The 17189-nt window shown below is 34.2% G+C and overlaps 1 protein-coding gene across 1 annotated transcript in view; it reads left to right on the forward strand.

The window, feature by feature from the left end:
• LOC121425193 (anaphase-promoting complex subunit 4-like) overlaps positions 1-17189 on the forward strand; it is a 37710-nt gene continuing 20521 nt past the window's right edge. The window contains exons 1-4 of the mRNA XM_041621197.1: positions 1-7; positions 2425-2598; positions 14333-14444; positions 16868-17117. Of these exons, the coding sequence (XP_041477131.1) occupies positions 2488-2598; positions 14333-14444; positions 16868-17117 (473 nt within the window). The 5' untranslated portion in view covers positions 1-7; positions 2425-2487. The remainder of the gene's footprint in view (positions 8-2424; positions 2599-14332; positions 14445-16867; positions 17118-17189) is intronic.

A 17189-nucleotide genomic window follows, 5' to 3' on the forward strand; every position in this document is an offset into this window, starting at 1 on the left:
TGCACCGGTATTTGAAATTGTAACATATGTGTAAGTCATTTGTAATAAAGTTAGTTCTGATTAATAATTTTCTGAAATAGAATAGAAAATGTAAATAGAGAGTGTGCCTTTCATATTACGGCATCATACTTTAATTTAAAAATATTATACCGTACTGCCATGTTTTGCACTTAGTTTAAGTTTCAGCAAGGGCGGCATTGAGGGCAATGACCGGTCTGAGTCATCAGTGTCTGCCAGCGCATGCCAGCTCCGGCCCTCGCCGCAACTTCGGGCGCGGGCCGAGCTCCTGCTAAGATTGACGGCGCGACGCTCAAAGCTTTTGACATAATTCACACAACATCGTCTATAAACTTTAGATCTAAATTAACTAAGATTCTGAGTAGTAACTTAGATTATTTGGCATTATCGTGATATTGGGAACCACCGTTCACTTTGTACAGCTACAGTAGCGCTTTTATTCAGTCACACGCCCATTCACTTGACTTTGTTTTGTTGTACACAAGTGCACGTACACAAATCTACGAGTGGTTCCCAAAACCAGGATTTGGCTTATTATTTAGAATAACGTGACCAAATCATGGTTTCGCCTTCAAGTTCAGGAACCACTCGTCGATTTGTACGCGCACTTGTACAGTCTAGTGAATGGTCAATGGAGGTGGAATGGAAGAAGTATGGCCATGATGGCTGTGAGTGTGAGTCCAAACTTTGCGCGTGTCCATACTTCGCGGACGGTCATTATCTCAAAAACAAGCCAGTATTCTTAAAATCTGACATCATCAACGTGAAAAGCAACCTAAAATTACCCTTGGGTGAAAGTTTTTTTAGGATGAGTTCAGTATTTATTAAATCTCCACAAAAGCATTGGTGCGCGAAGTTAGGTCACACTATTTCTGAACGGTTTTCCAGCACAGCCACAGATCGCCGATCGGAATAGAATTTTGAGATCGCGTCATCGCGATACCGACCTACTTTACATTTTCGTCCATGATTTTATAGTTTACGATCTTGCCGTCAATGTGGTAACTATTCCTTGAATTGGTTTTGTATAAATTATAAATAATTTGTGAACAAAATTGAGCCTGATGAATGTTTTTGAAAAGTGCGCGAAGTTGGGACACCCCATCATACTAGGAACCGTGCATGTGACTGAATAAAGCACTGCTGTATGAAGTGAATGGTGGTAAGTGGGTCCCAATATCATGAAATATAATGCCGGTAAAGTTTAGTAAAATTAGATGATTGAAATCGTGGCCGGGCATGAATATTTTAAGGAAGATCAAGCTTCGCCGACTTTCGGTCTCTGTAAATGTAAAATTAGTTGTTCCGTTGCCGTTAGCTCCTCTCATACAGTCAGAGACCGAAGACACTCAATCTGCAGTGGGACTCAATGTCCATATGTTTATGTATTATACTATTAAGTTTGGACAAACCAAGGAAGTGGAAATTGCACGACAGCCAAAGTAAATCACTGTTTTCATGGTTGTCCTTATAACTTATGTCTTCCCTGTTTTGGTGCATTTCAGGCCAAAACATAATTTTCTTTATTTTGGTCCAGTTCTATATATTTTTATGAAATAAAGACAAAAATAGATGAGCCCTGCACTGCCGGGGGGGGGGACTTTGCATTGTTTACCCCCTAATGGTGTCTGCACCATCGCGAGCCATCTGTGCATGTATACTATACGAGGAGAATTTTTTTTTTAATGTTAAAAACTCCTTGAAATTCACTCGAACTCTATGATGCAACTTTAACCAGAGCAAATTAAGTTATTGTTTTTTTCTGCTGCACATCCATATTCCATTTCATATTTCATTTGTTGTAACATACAATTCTCCTATTCCTCTTTAATATTGATGTTACATTGCTTTTATTTGTAATGATCCTAACCCTCTTATAGTTAGACATACATTTATAACTGATTGCCATTTTTTTTCACTCGATTTTCTATTGTGCCAGAATTATTTCATTGTTCATTGTTTTTATCAGCGAATAAATTATACAATTAGTAGTATCAAAATTAGTTACTGTTCCCTTTTGATAATTTAAAATATTTTAGTTTGATTGATATTACCATTTAAGTAACAATATTTGTTTATTTATGTTACTAGGTATTGTTATCTTTGATTTAGATTTTGACTTTATTTTCATGTATGATGTGATGATTTATGCTATTCTTTATGTTTTCATCAGGTCATTGATGAAAAACAGTTTTATACTGATCATTTGTACCTGATTAAATATGTTCTAATAAATAAATAAATAAATTTCCAACTAGGAATATGTTATAGAACAACAACATTACGGAAATGACAAGGCTCATTGTTTGGTCTGTACTCGTTGGGCACCAAAAAGCTACCCGAGAGCTTTGCCATTGGCTTTGATGGGCTGTCACCCTCTTATTCTTAATGGTTTTGTTGAAACAGACAGGTACTCAACGTGACCAAGGCATACCTTATAGATCTGAAGAAGCCACAGGATCACCCACAATGCAGCAGTCATTCCGTCAGCTTGAAGAGAGAAACCTCTCTGTAGAGGTTACCCTTATGCAGTGGTCCCCCAAGATGGATCTCATTGCCCTAGCCAATGAAAATGGAGAGGTATGTTCCTACAGAGTGTAGTATATTAACAATAAATTACCAATTGGTCTACACCAGGGTTGGGCTCAATTAATTTCTTCAATTACAATTACATAATTGAAGAAATTTTCAATTACAAGTACTTTTCAATTAAATTACATTTAAAAAATTACAATTACAACTTGCTTTTGCCAATTACAATTACTCAAAAAATGTAATTAATTACATATTTAATCAATTACCTCGTAATTAGCCCAACCCTGTTCCTACACTCACTCTTTTACTTCCTGTTTTGTCCCAACTTACTTGGTCTTATTTTTTCATCTACAAACCGCTGTCACATGGTAAGGTCAAAGTTCATTTTCAGGTCAACATAAAATTTTACGTGCAAGGCTCTTATGACAAGTGTTGTTCCATCCCAGTCATTTCACAATGAAGTTCGATACAATTCTGTTGCGTGCCCTCGCAAATCCCGATATTTCTGGTTATTTTCATAAGTGGGCGAGACACAAAATTGCTTTTGCCTTGTCTTAATTCATCTACAAATGGCTGTCTAACCGTTTGGTCTAATTGCTTTGTAGCCCATTTACCATTTTGTTTAATTTACAGTTAGGCTCCAGCCATTTCATAGAAAAGAAATGAAATACAAACTGTTTAAACTGGATATTTGTAATTCATTGAAAATTAGAATTGAGTCTGATTTCTGTATTTGTGTTTTGATTTTATTGTATTCTGCAGCAAGGCCCTTACTAGTTCTTGAGATTGAGTTTTGGAAGAAATGTTTGTTGATTATAGTGCACCTCAAAATCACTGGATATGCTGTGAGAATTTTGTATCTCCCATTGTGCTTCTCACTTCAATCTTAATCACTATTGTTCAGTCAAAATATTATTGTTGTATTTTGAATGTCAGGGCTTTTGAAGATAAGTCATTTGCAATAAATCTATTGATTATTGCTTTCACCCCTCTTACAACAGAAGCTTCTATTCAGAATGAATTTCAGGATCCGACTGACTACAAATGTTTGATAAGAATTTTAGGGGAAAAAATTGTAATTCATGTTTATTTTATTAATTTCCATCAAATGTGAAACTTTATACTCATTTCCATGTTTTTCCTTAGTCTCCTGTTAGATCCTGGTATTAAAAGTAAGAAAAGGTCATTGGTAAAGGAAAATTCAGCAAGGAATTTGGGATTCACTTTGTTCTTGAATGTGCAAGTAGGACAATCTGATTATTTTGGGACTTTTCGTAAATAATTGCTTTAGTCATCATCATTCATTTCATATAGAATACAGACCTGCCAACTCTCCCTATTTAATATCCATCCCTATTTCTGGTGAAAGAGCCACTCAACCACCATGTCTTGACTTTCTGTTACCGGTAAAAAAAAATGTCTACTAAAAGTGAATAGGAAACTGGAATTTTTCTATTTTCAACCTTTCGTTTCCTATTTGCGTGTTAGGCTTCAGATTCAGCAGGTATGCTAGCTGAGAATAGTATATCAATTTTAAGGGTATCTGAAAAAAAATTCCCATCCATCTGTCATCAGAAATCAAAGCAATGTCTCATTGTATGAATTGAATTCAAGCTTTATTACTCTTTATGGGAAATTTGCCATTCACCGATGCATTAAAAAATCATATGTTTACAAAGAAAATGAAGTTTACGGGTGAGACGACAAATATAAATCATGATGTTGGCAGAAATAATCAACTTGATTTTAAATACTGGGTTGTAACATTTATAATCATAACTGCTGAATGAGAATATAGAATCCAGGAATGCATCTGATGGCTCATTGATACATTGGTGTGTTTGTGTCAGCAGAAATAATCAACTTGATTTAAACACAGGGTTAATGTCTTGTAACATTAATCATAACTAATGAATGAAGAACATAGAATTCAGGAATGCATCTGATGGCTCATTGATACATTGGTGTGTTTGTGTCAGCAGAAATAATCAACTAAATTTAAACACAGGGTTAATGTCTTGTAACATTAATCATAACTACTGAATGAAGAACATAGAATCCAGGAATGCATCTGATGGCTCATTGATACTACTGAAATAATCAACTAAATTTAAACACAGGGTTAATGTCTTGTAACATTAATCATAACTACTGAATGAAGAACATAGAATTCAGGAATGCATCTGATGGCTCATTGATATATTGGTGTGTTTGTGTCAGCAGAAATAATCAACTTGATTTAAACACAGGGTTAATGTCTTGTAACATTAATCATAACTAATGAATGAAGAACATAGAATCCAGGAATGCATCTGATGGCTCATTGATACATTGGTGTGTTTGTGTCAGCAGAAATAATCAACTAAATTTAAACACAGGGTTAATGTCTTGTAACATTAATCATAACTAATGAATGAAGAACATAGAATTCAGGAATGCATCTGATGGCACATTGATACTACTGAAATAATCAACGAAATTTAAACACAGGGTTAATGTCTTGTAACATTAATCATAACTACTGAATGAAGAACATAGAATTCAGGAATGCATCTGATGGCTCATTGATACATTGGTGTGTTTGTGTCAGCAGAAATAATCAACTTGATTTAAACACAGGGTTAATGTCTTGTAACATTAATCATAACTGATGAATGAAGAACATAGAATTCAGGAATGCATCTGCTGGCTCATTGATACATTGGTGTGTTTGTGTCAGCAGAAATAATCAACTTGATTTAAACACAGGGTTAATGTCTTGTAACATTAATCATAACTACTGAATGAAGAACATAGAATTCAGGAATGCATCTGATGGCTCATTGATACAACTGAAATAATCAACTAAATTTAAACACAGGGTTAATGTCTTGTAACATTAATCATAACTAATGAATGAAGAACATAGAATCCAGAAATGCATCTGATGGCTCATTGATACATTGGTGTGTTTGTGTCAGCAGAAATAATCAACTTGATTTAAACACAGGGTTAATGTCTTGTAACATTAATCATAACTACTGAATGAAGAATACAGAATCCAGGAATGCATCTGATGGCTCATTGATATATTGGTATGTTTGTGTCAGCAGAAATAATCAACTACTAAATCTAAACACAGGGTTAATGTCTTGTAACAGTAATCATAACTAATGAATGAAGAACATAGAATTCAGGAATGCATCTGATGGCTCATTGATACATTGGTGTGTTTGTGTCAGCAGAAATAATCAACTTGATTTAAACACAGGGTTAATGTCTTGTAACATTAATCATAACTACTGAATGAAGAATATAGAATCCAGGAATGCATCTGATGGCTCATTGATACATTGGTGTGTTTGTGTCAGCAGAAATAATCAACTACTAAATCTAAACACAGGGTTAATGTCTTGTAACATTAATCATAACTAATGAATGAAGAACATAGAATCCAGGAATGCATCTGATGGCTCATTGATACTACTGAAATAATCAACTAAATTTAAACACAGGGTTAATGTCTTGTAACATTAATCATAACTACTGAATGAAGAACATAGAATTCAGGAATGCATCTGATGGCTCATTGATATATTGGTGTGTTTGTGTCAGCAGAAATAATCAACTTGATTTAAACACAGGGTTAATGTCTTGTAACATTAATCATAACTACTGAATGAAGAACATAGAATTCAGGAATGCATCTGATGGCTCATTGATACATTGGTGTGTTTGTGTCAGCAGAAATAATCAACTTGATTTAAACACAGGGTTAATGTCTTGTAACATTAATCATAACTAATGAATGAAGAACATAGAATCCAGGAATGCATCTGATGGCTCATTGATACATTGGTGTGTTTGTGTCAGCTGAAATAATCAACTTGATTTAAACACAGGGTTAATGTCTTGTAACATTAATCATAACTAATGAATGAAGAACATAGAATCCAGAAATGCATCTGATGGCTCATTGATATATTGGTGTGTTTGTGTCAGCTGAAATAATCAACTAAATTTAAACACAGGGTTAATGTCTTGTAACATTAATCATAACTAATGAATGAAGAACATAGAATTCAGGAATGCATCTGATGGCACATTGATACTACTGAAATAATCAACGAAATTTAAACACAGGGTTAATGTCTTGTAACATTAATCATAACTACTGAATGAAGAACATAGAATCCAGGAATGCATCTGATGGCTCATTGATACATTGGTGTGTTTGTGTCAGCAGAAATAATCAACTAAATTTAAACACAGGGTAAATGTCTTGTAACATTAATCATAACTAATGAATGAAGAACATAGAATTCAGGAATGCATCTGATGGCTCATTGATACTACTGAAATAATCAACTTGATTTAAACACAGGGTTAATGTCTTGTAACATTAATCATAACTACTGAATGAAGAACATAGAATCCAGGAATGCATCTGATGGCTCATTGATACATTGGTGTGTTTGTGTCAGCAGAAATAATCAACTAAATTTAAACACAGGGTAAATGTCTTGTAACATTAATCATAACTACTGAATGAAGAACATAGAATCCAGGAATGCATCTGATGGCTCATTGATACATTGGTGTGTTTGTGTCAGCAGAAATAATCAACTTGATTTAAACACAGGGTTAATGTCTTGTAACATTAATCATAACTACTGAATGAAGAACATAGAATCCAGGAATGCATCTGATGGCTCATTGATATATTGGTGTGTTTGTGTCAGCAGAAATAATCAACTTGATTTAAACACAGGGTTAATGTCTTGTAACATTAATCATAACTACTGAATGAAGAACATAGAATTCAGGAATGCATCTGATGGCTCATTGATACATTGGTGTGTTTGTGTCAGCAGAAATAATCAACTAAATTTAAACACAGGGTTAATGTCTTGTAACATTAATCATAACTAATGAATGAAGAACATAGAATTCAGGAATGCATCTGATGGCACATTGATACTACTGAAATAATCAACTAAATTTAAACACAGGGTTAATGTCTTGTAACATTAATCATAACTAATGAATGAAGAACATAGAATTCAGGAATGCATCTGATGGCTCATTGATACATTGGTGTGTTTGTGTCAGCAGAAATAATCAACTTGATTTAAACACAGGGTTAATGTCTTGTAACATTAATCATAACTGATGAATGAAGAACATAGAATCCAGGAATGCATCTGATGGCTCATTGATACATTGGTGTGTTTGTGTCAGCAGAAATAATCAACTTGATTTAAACACAGGGTTAATGTCTTGTAACATTAATCATAACTAATGAATGAAGAACATAGAATTCAGAAATGCATCTGATGGCTCATTGATATATTGGTGTGTTTGTGTCAGCTGAAATAATCAACTTGATTTAAACACAGGGTTAATGTCTTGTAACATTAATCATAACTGATGAATGAAGAACATGGAATCCAGAAATGCATCTGATGGCTCATTGATATATTGGTGTGTTTGTGTCAGCTGAAATAATCAACTAAATTTAAACACAGGGTTAATGTCTTGTAACATTAATCATAACTAATGAATGAAGAACATAGAATCCAGGAATGCATCTGATGGCTCATTGATACTACTGAAATAATCAACTAAATTTAAACACAGGGTTAATGTTTTGTAACATTAATCATAACTGATGAATGAAGAACATAGAATCCAGAAATGCATCTGATGGCTCATTGATACATTGGTGTGTTTGTGTCAGCAGAAGTAATCAACTTCATTTAAACACAGGGTTAATGTGTTGTAACATTAATCATAACTACTGAATGAAGAACATAGAATTCAGGAATGCATCTGATGGCTCATTGATACATTGGTGTGTTTGTGTCAGCAGAAATAATCAACTTGATTTAAACACAGGGTTAATGTCTTGTAACATTAATCATAACTACTGAATGAAGAACATAGAATTCAGGAATGCATCTGCTGGCTCATTGATACATTGGTGTGTTTGTGTCAGCAGAAATAATCAACTTGATTTAAACACAGGGTTAATGTCTTGTAACATTAATCATAACTACTGAATGAAGAACATAGAATCCAGGAATGCATCTGATGGCTCATTGATATATTGGTGTGTTTGTGTCAGCAGAAATAATCAACTAAATTTAAACACAGGGTTAATGTCTTGTAACATTAATCATAACTACTGAATGAAGAACATAGAATTCAGGAATGCATCTGATGGCTCATTGATACATTGGTGTGTTTGTGTCAGCAGAAATAATCAACTTGATTTAAACACAGGGTTAATGTCTTGTAACATTAATCATAACTACTGAATGAAGAACATAGAATCCAGGAATGCATCTGATGGCTCATTGATACATTGGTGTGTTTGTGTCAGCAGAAATAATCAACTTAATTTAAACACAGGGTTAATGTCTTGTAACATTAATCATAACTACTGAATGAAGAACATAGAATTCAGGAATGCATCTGATGGCTCATTGATACTACTGAAATAATCAACTAAATTTAAACACAGGGTTAATGTCTTGTAACATTAATCATAACTACTGAATGAAGAACATAGAATCCAGGAATGCATCTGATGGCTCATTGATACATTGGTGTGTTTGTGTCAGCAGAAATAATCAACTTGATTTAAACACAGGGTTAATGTCTTGTAACATTAATCATAACTACTGAATGAAGAACATAGAATCCAGGAATGCATCTGATGGCTCATTGATACATTGGTGTGTTTGTGTCAGCAGAAATAATCAACTAGATTTAAACACAGGGTTAATGTCTTGTAACATTAATCATAACTGATGAATGAAGAACATAGAATCCAGGAATGCATCTGATGGCTCATTGATACATTGGTGTGTTTGTGTCAGCAGAAATAATCAACTAGATTTAAACACAGGGTTAATGTCTTGTAACATTAATCATAACTGATGAATGAAGAACATAGAATTCAGGAATGCATCTGATGGCTCATTGATACTACTGAAATAATCAACTAAATTTAAACACAGGGTTAATGTCTTGTAACATTAATCATAACTACTGAATGAAGAACATAGAATCCAGGAATGCATCTGATGGCTCATTGATACATTGGTGTGTTTGTGTCAGCAGAAGTAATCAACTAAATTTAAACACAGGGTTAATGTCTTGTAACATTAATCATAACTACTGAATGAAGAACATAGAATCCAGGAATGCATCTGATGGCTCATTGATACATTGGTGTGTTTGTGTCAGCAGAAGTAATCAACTTCATTTAAACACAGGGTTAATGTCTTGTAACATTAATCATAACTACTGAATGAAGAACATAGAATTCAGGAATGCATCTGATGGCTCATTGATACATTGGTGTGTTTGTGTCAGCAGAAGTAATCAACTTCATTTAAACACAGGGTTAATGTCTTGTAACATTAATCATAACTACTGAATGAAGAACATAGAATTCAGGAATGCATCTGATGGCTCATTGATACATTGGTGTGTTTGTGTCAGCAGAAGTAATCAACTTCATTTAAACACAGGGTTAATGTCTTGTAACATTAATCATAACTACTGAATGAAGAACATAGAATCCAGGAATGCATCTGATGGCTCATTGATACATTGGTGTGTTTGTGTCAGCAGAAATAATCAACTAGATTTAAACACAGGGTTAATGTCTTGTAACATTAATCATAACTGATGAATGAAGAACATAGAATCCAGGAATGCATCTGATGGCTCATTGATACATTGGTGTGTTTGTGTCAGCAGAAATAATCAACTAGATTTAAACACAGGGTTAATGTCTTGTAACATTAATCATAACTACTGAATGAAGAACATAGAATTCAGGAATGCATCTGATGGCACATTGATACTACTGAAATAATCAACTAAATTTAAACACAGGGTTAATGTCTTGTAACATTAATCATAACTACTGAATGAAGAACATAGAATCCAGGAATGCATCTGATGGCTCATTGATACATTGGTGTGTTTGTGTCAGCAGAAATAATCAACTAAATTTAAACACAGGGTTAATGTCTTGTAACATTAATCATAACTACTGAATGAAGAACATAGAATTCAGGAATGCATCTGATGGCTCATTGATACATTGGTGTGTTTGTGTCAGCAGAAATAATCAACTTGATTTAAACACAGGGTTAATGTCTTGTAACATTAATCATAACTACTGAATGAAGAACATAGAATTCAGGAATGCATCTGATGGCTCATTGATACATTGGTGTGTTTGTGTCAGCAGAAATAATCAACTTGATTTAAACACAGGGTTAATGTCTTGTAACATTAATCATAACTACTGAATGAAGAACATAGAATCCAGGAATGCATCTGATGGCTCATTGATATATTGGTGTGTTTGTGTCAGCAGAAATAATCAACTAAATTTAAACACAGGGTTAATGTCTTGTAACATTAATCATAACTACTGAATGAAGAACATAGAATTCAGGAATGCATCTGATGGCTCATTGATACATTGGTGTGTTTGTGTCAGCAGAAATAATCAACTTGATTTAAACACAGGGTTAATGTCTTGTAACATTAATCATAACTACTGAATGAAGAACATAGAATCCAGGAATGCATCTGATGGCTCATTGATACATTGGTGTGTTTGTGTCAGCAGAAATAATCAACTTAATTTAAACACAGGGTTAATGTCTTGTAACATTAATCATAACTACTGAATGAAGAACATAGAATTCAGGAATGCATCTGATGGCTCATTGATACTACTGAAATAATCAACTAAATTTAAACACAGGGTTAATGTCTTGTAACATTAATCATAACTACTGAATGAAGAACATAGAATCCAGGAATGCATCTGATGGCTCATTGATACATTGGTGTGTTTGTGTCAGCAGAAATAATCAACTTAATTTAAACACAGGGTTAATGTCTTGTAACATTAATCATAACTACTGAATGAAGAACATAGAATCCAGGAATGCATCTGATGGCTCATTGATATATTGGTGTGTTTGTGTCAGCAGAAATAATCAACTAGATTTAAACACAGGGTTAATGTCTTGTAACATTAATCATAACTGATGAATGAAGAACATAGAATCCAGGAATGCATCTGATGGCTCATTGATACATTGGTGTGTTTGTGTCAGCAGAAATAATCAACTAGATTTAAACACAGGGTTAATGTCTTGTAACATTAATCATAACTACTGAATGAAGAACATAGAATTCAGGAATGCATCTGATGGCACATTGATACTACTGAAATAATCAACGAAATTTAAACACAGGGTTAATGTCTTGTAACATTAATCATAACTACTGAATGAAGAACATAGAATCCAGGAATGCATCTGATGGCTCATTGATACATTGGTGTGTTTGTGTCAGCAGAAATAATCAACTAAATTTAAACACAGGGTTAATGTCTTGTAACATTAATCATAACTACTGAATGAAGAACATAGAATCCAGGAATGCATCTGATGGCTCATTGATACATTGGTGTGTTTGTGTCAGCAGAAGTAATCAACTTCATTTAAACACAGGGTTAATGTCTTGTAACATTAATCATAACTACTGAATGAAGAACATAGAATTCAGGAATGCATCTGATGGCTCATTGATACATTGGTGTGTTTGTGTCAGCAGAAGTAATCAACTTCATTTAAACACAGGGTTAATGTCTTGTAACATTAATCATAACTACTGAATGAAGAACATAGAATTCAGGAATGCATCTGATGGCTCATTGATACATTGGTGTGTTTGTGTCAGCAGAAGTAATCAACTTCATTTAAACACAGGGTTAATGTCTTGTAACATTAATCATAACTACTGAATGAAGAACATAGAATCCAGGAATGCATCTGATGGCTCATTGATACATTGGTGTGTTTGTGTCAGCAGAAATAATCAACTAGATTTAAACACAGGGTTAATGTCTTGTAACATTAATCATAACTGATGAATGAAGAACATAGAATCCAGGAATGCATCTGATGGCTCATTGATACATTGGTGTGTTTGTGTCAGCAGAAATAATCAACTAGATTTAAACACAGGGTTAATGTCTTGTAACATTAATCATAACTACTGAATGAAGAACATAGAATTCAGGAATGCATCTGATGGCACATTGATACTACTGAAATAATCAACGAAATTTAAACACAGGGTTAATGTCTTGTAACATTAATCATAACTACTGAATGAAGAACATAGAATCCAGGAATGCATCTGATGGCTCATTGATACATTGGTGTGTTTGTGTCAGCAGAAATAATCAACTAAATTTAAACACAGGGTTAATGTCTTGTAACATTAATCATAACTACTGAATGAAGAACATAGAATCCAGGAATGCATCTGATGGCTCATTGATACATTGGTGTGTTTGTGTCAGCAGAAATAATCAACTAAATTTAAACACAGGGTTAATGTCTTGTAACATTAATCATAACTACTGAATGAAGAACATAGAATCCAGGAATGCATCTGATGGCACATTGATACATTGGTGTGTTTGTGTCAGCAGAAATAACTACTAAATCTAAACACAGGGTTAATGTCTTGTAACATTAATCATAACTGATGAATGAAGAATATAGAATCCAGGAATGCATCTGATGGCTCATTGATACATTGGTGTGTTTGTGTCAGCAGAAGTAATCAACTTCATTTAAACACAGGGTTAATGTCTTGTAACATCAATCACAACTAATGAATGAAGAATATAGAATTCAGGAATGCATCTGATGGCTCATTGATACATTGGTGTGTTTGTGTCAGCAGAAATAATCAACTAAATTTAAACACAGGGTTAATGTCTTGTAACATTAATCATAACTACTGAATGAAGAACATAGAATCCAGGAATGCATCTGATGGCTCATTGATACATTGGTGTGTTTGTGTCAGCAGAAATAATCAACTAAATTTAAACACAGGGTTAATGTCTTGTAACATTAATCATAACTGATGAATGAAGAACATAGAATCCAGGAATGCATCTGATGGCTCATTGATACATTGGTGTGTTTGTGTCAGCAGAAATAATCAACTTGATTTAAACACAGGGTTAATTAATGTCTTGTAACAGTAATCATAACTAATGAATGTAGAACATGAATCCAGGAATGCATCTGATGGCTCATTGATACATTGGTGTGTTTGTGTCAGCAGAAATAATCAACTTGATTTAAACACAGGGTTAATGTTTTGTAACATTAATCATAACTACTGAATGAAGAACATAGAATCCAGGAATGCATCTGATGGCTCATTGATACATTGGTGTGTTTGTGTCAGCAGAAATAATCAACTAAATTTAAACACAGGGTTAATGTCTTGTAACATTAATCATAACTACTGAATGAAGAACATAGAATCCAGGAATGCATCTGATGGCTCATTGATACATTGGTGTGTTTGTGTCAGCAGAAATAATCAACTTGATTTAAACACAGGGTTAATGTCTTGTAACATTAATCATAACTACTGAATGAAGAACATAGAATCCAGGAATGCATCTGATGGCTCATTGATACATTGGTGTGTTTGTGTCAGCAGAAATAATCAACTAAATTTAAACACAGGGTAAATGTCTTGTAACATTAATCATAACTGATGAATGAAGAATATAGAATCTGGGTAATCAATGGTTCATTAGTTTAATTTATGGAAAAAAAAGTTTGCAAGTGTGTACTATGGATTTGGATTCTTAGCAGGCATTCGGTCATAAAAATGAGTGATGTTTCGTTTACAAAAGAAATATGTTTTTTATTATCACCAGGTTCTATTACAGAGATTGACTTGGCAACGTCAAGCTATTTGGACCTTGACACCTCCAGGGGAAGATGAGGGTAAGGAGGTCAGAGCTTTGGCTTGGAGACCAGATGGCAAGGGTGAGTTCGATCTATTAAAGGTCAAGTCCACCCCAGAAAAATGTTGATTTTGATAAATATGAAAAAAATCAAACTAGCATAACGGTGAAAAATTCATCCAAATCGGATGTAAAGTAAGAAACTTACGGCATGTTAAAGTTTCGTTATTTTTCACAAAACAGTTATATGCACAATTTAGTGATATGCAGATGAGACAGTTGATGATGTCCCTCACTCACTATTTCTTTTGTTTTTGTCTCCCCTGCGAAGCAAAGTGAGACTATAGGCGCCGCTTTTCCGGCGGCGGCGGCGGTGTCAACATCAAATCTTTACCTGAGTTTAAGTTTTTGAAATGACGTCATTACTTTAAGTATATGGACCTAGTTAATGAAACTTGGATAAGGTTAATCAAGTATCACTGAACATCCTGCATGAGTTTCACGTCACATGACCAAGGTCAAAGGTCATTTAGGGTCAATGAACTTTGGCCGAATTGGCCGAAATCTGTTGAATTCCCATCATAACTTTGAAAGTTTATGGATCTGATTCATGAAACTTGGACATAATAGTAATCAAGCATCACTGAAAATTTTGTGCAAGTTTCAGGTCTCATGATTAAGGTCAAAGGTGATTTAGGGTCAATGAACTTTGGCCGAATCGGGGGTATCTGTTGAATTACCATCATAACTTTGAAAGTTTATTGGTCTAGTTCATTAAACTTGGACATTAGAGTAATCAAGTATCACTGAACATCCTGTGCGCGTTTCAGGTCACATGACCAAGGTCAAAGGTCAATGAACTTTGGCCGAATTGGGTGTATCTGTTGAATTACCATCATAACTTTGAAAGTTTATGGATCTGATTCATGAAACTTGTACATAAGAGTAATCAAGTATCACTGAACATCCTGTTCGAGTTTCAGGTCACATGATCAAGGTCAAAGGTCATGTAAGGTCAATGATCTTTGGCCATGTTGGGGTTTTTGTTGAATAACCATCATATCTCTGTAAGTTTATTGGTCTAGTTCATAAAAAGTGGACATAAGAGTAACCATGTATCATTGAACATCTTGTGCGAGTTAGAGTAGTATTCAAAGTCAGCACTGCTGCTATATTGAACCGCGTGATGCAGGTGAGACGGCCAGAGGCATTCCACTTGTTTATTGTTTGAATTATACAATATTTCATTTTTTTAAGATTTGACAGTAAGGACCAACATGATTGAACCATATAAATTCCACATGTTCAGGGAGGAATCAATCGTATTTCACTTGACACTAAGGAGAAATTAGAATATTTCATATAATAAAATACAAAAGAAATTGTAAGTGGATTACGTCATCAGTCTCCTCATTTGCATTCCGACGAGAATGTGCATATTACTGTTTTTTTTTAATTAAGCAAAACTTTCTTATTTTACATTTGATTTGATGAAATTTTCATGGTTGTGCTTGTTGGATTTTTCTCTTTTATTTCAAATCAACCTTTTGTCAGGGTGGACTTGTCCTGTAAGTTTACTGATCACCAGGGATGAAGACTAATTTGGTTCAAATAAATAGAGGAGAAAGAAAAAAAAAACTAAATATAAGAGAAGCTAATAATATACAAATTTACCAGGCTTTGAGGAAGTATAATGGGGATTATTCATCTGAGGTTGGACTGGCAAATCTGTTTTTCGTAGGTGAGGAAGAAATAGTAGTATTGCTGGTCAAATTGAAATAAGAGCCTGGTATATTTGTTTTGTATCCTACTGTTTGCGCATGATTTTTAGACTTGCGATTGATTGCCACTCTTTCTGCAACGGGCCCCTGGAATATGTTTTCTCACCATACTGGAGTTAATTCATGTGGGATATAAAAATAATTATTGTTAAATGCTGTGGCAAAAATAGACAATTCTGACTGGTTGCCGTTATAAAGCCAAAGAAAGAAGAAGATGGATTTAAAGTAGCATACTTTGAAGGTGAAATTTCTTCTGAATGACGAATGGTGTTCCATTAATTCTGCATGACTTTTCTCATCATGAATGATAACCTCTTTCTTGAAGGCTAAATCAGATTCTCATAATTTCAATTCCCATAAGCATTGAAATCTTATCTTAGTATGCTTAGATGGAAATTCTTGTTTTTAATAAGCATCTGAATAAAAATGTCGTATATTTTTTCCAAATCTGATTACCAATAGTGTTAAAGAAAATGAACTTCGATTTATGTTATTAATAAAAGTGAAAACTGTGGGTGGGGGGTCTCAATTAGCAAAAAAAAAAAATTCAACTTTCTTGTTTAAAGTCATATGTAACTTTGGAGCAGCTTTATTAAATGACCCTCTGATATTTTCTGAGATGAAGCATCGCCATTGAATCTGATGGTAATAGCCTTGGGTTTCATAATACAAATAAATGATAACAACATGCCTCTTGAAACTCATACTCATTATCAATTTACAGTATTAGCTGTTGGCTACCAGTCAGGAAGGCTTCTCCTGTGCAGAGTAGAAAAAGCAGAGGTCATCCACACCACTCATGTTGACCAGCCAATCACATGCATGCAGTGGACTGAAGCTCTGGACAAAGATTTGGATAGTGAAGCCAATGGTCAGTCTTCATCGGTCAAGGCAGAGTTAGGGGTTACCCCTGATGCAGCCAATGAGAATCTCTCCGAGAAGTTCCTGCCCAAGCTTCCCTCTCTATCAAAAATGTGAGTGTGAACATATTTTTACATAAATTTCTTGCAGCTTTATTATACAAATAATGGATGCAGCCGAGTGCG

Source organism: Lytechinus variegatus, chromosome 12 (assembly GCF_018143015.1).
Source record: "Lytechinus variegatus isolate NC3 chromosome 12, Lvar_3.0, whole genome shotgun sequence".
NCBI lineage: Eukaryota > Metazoa > Echinodermata > Echinoidea > Temnopleuroida > Toxopneustidae > Lytechinus > Lytechinus variegatus.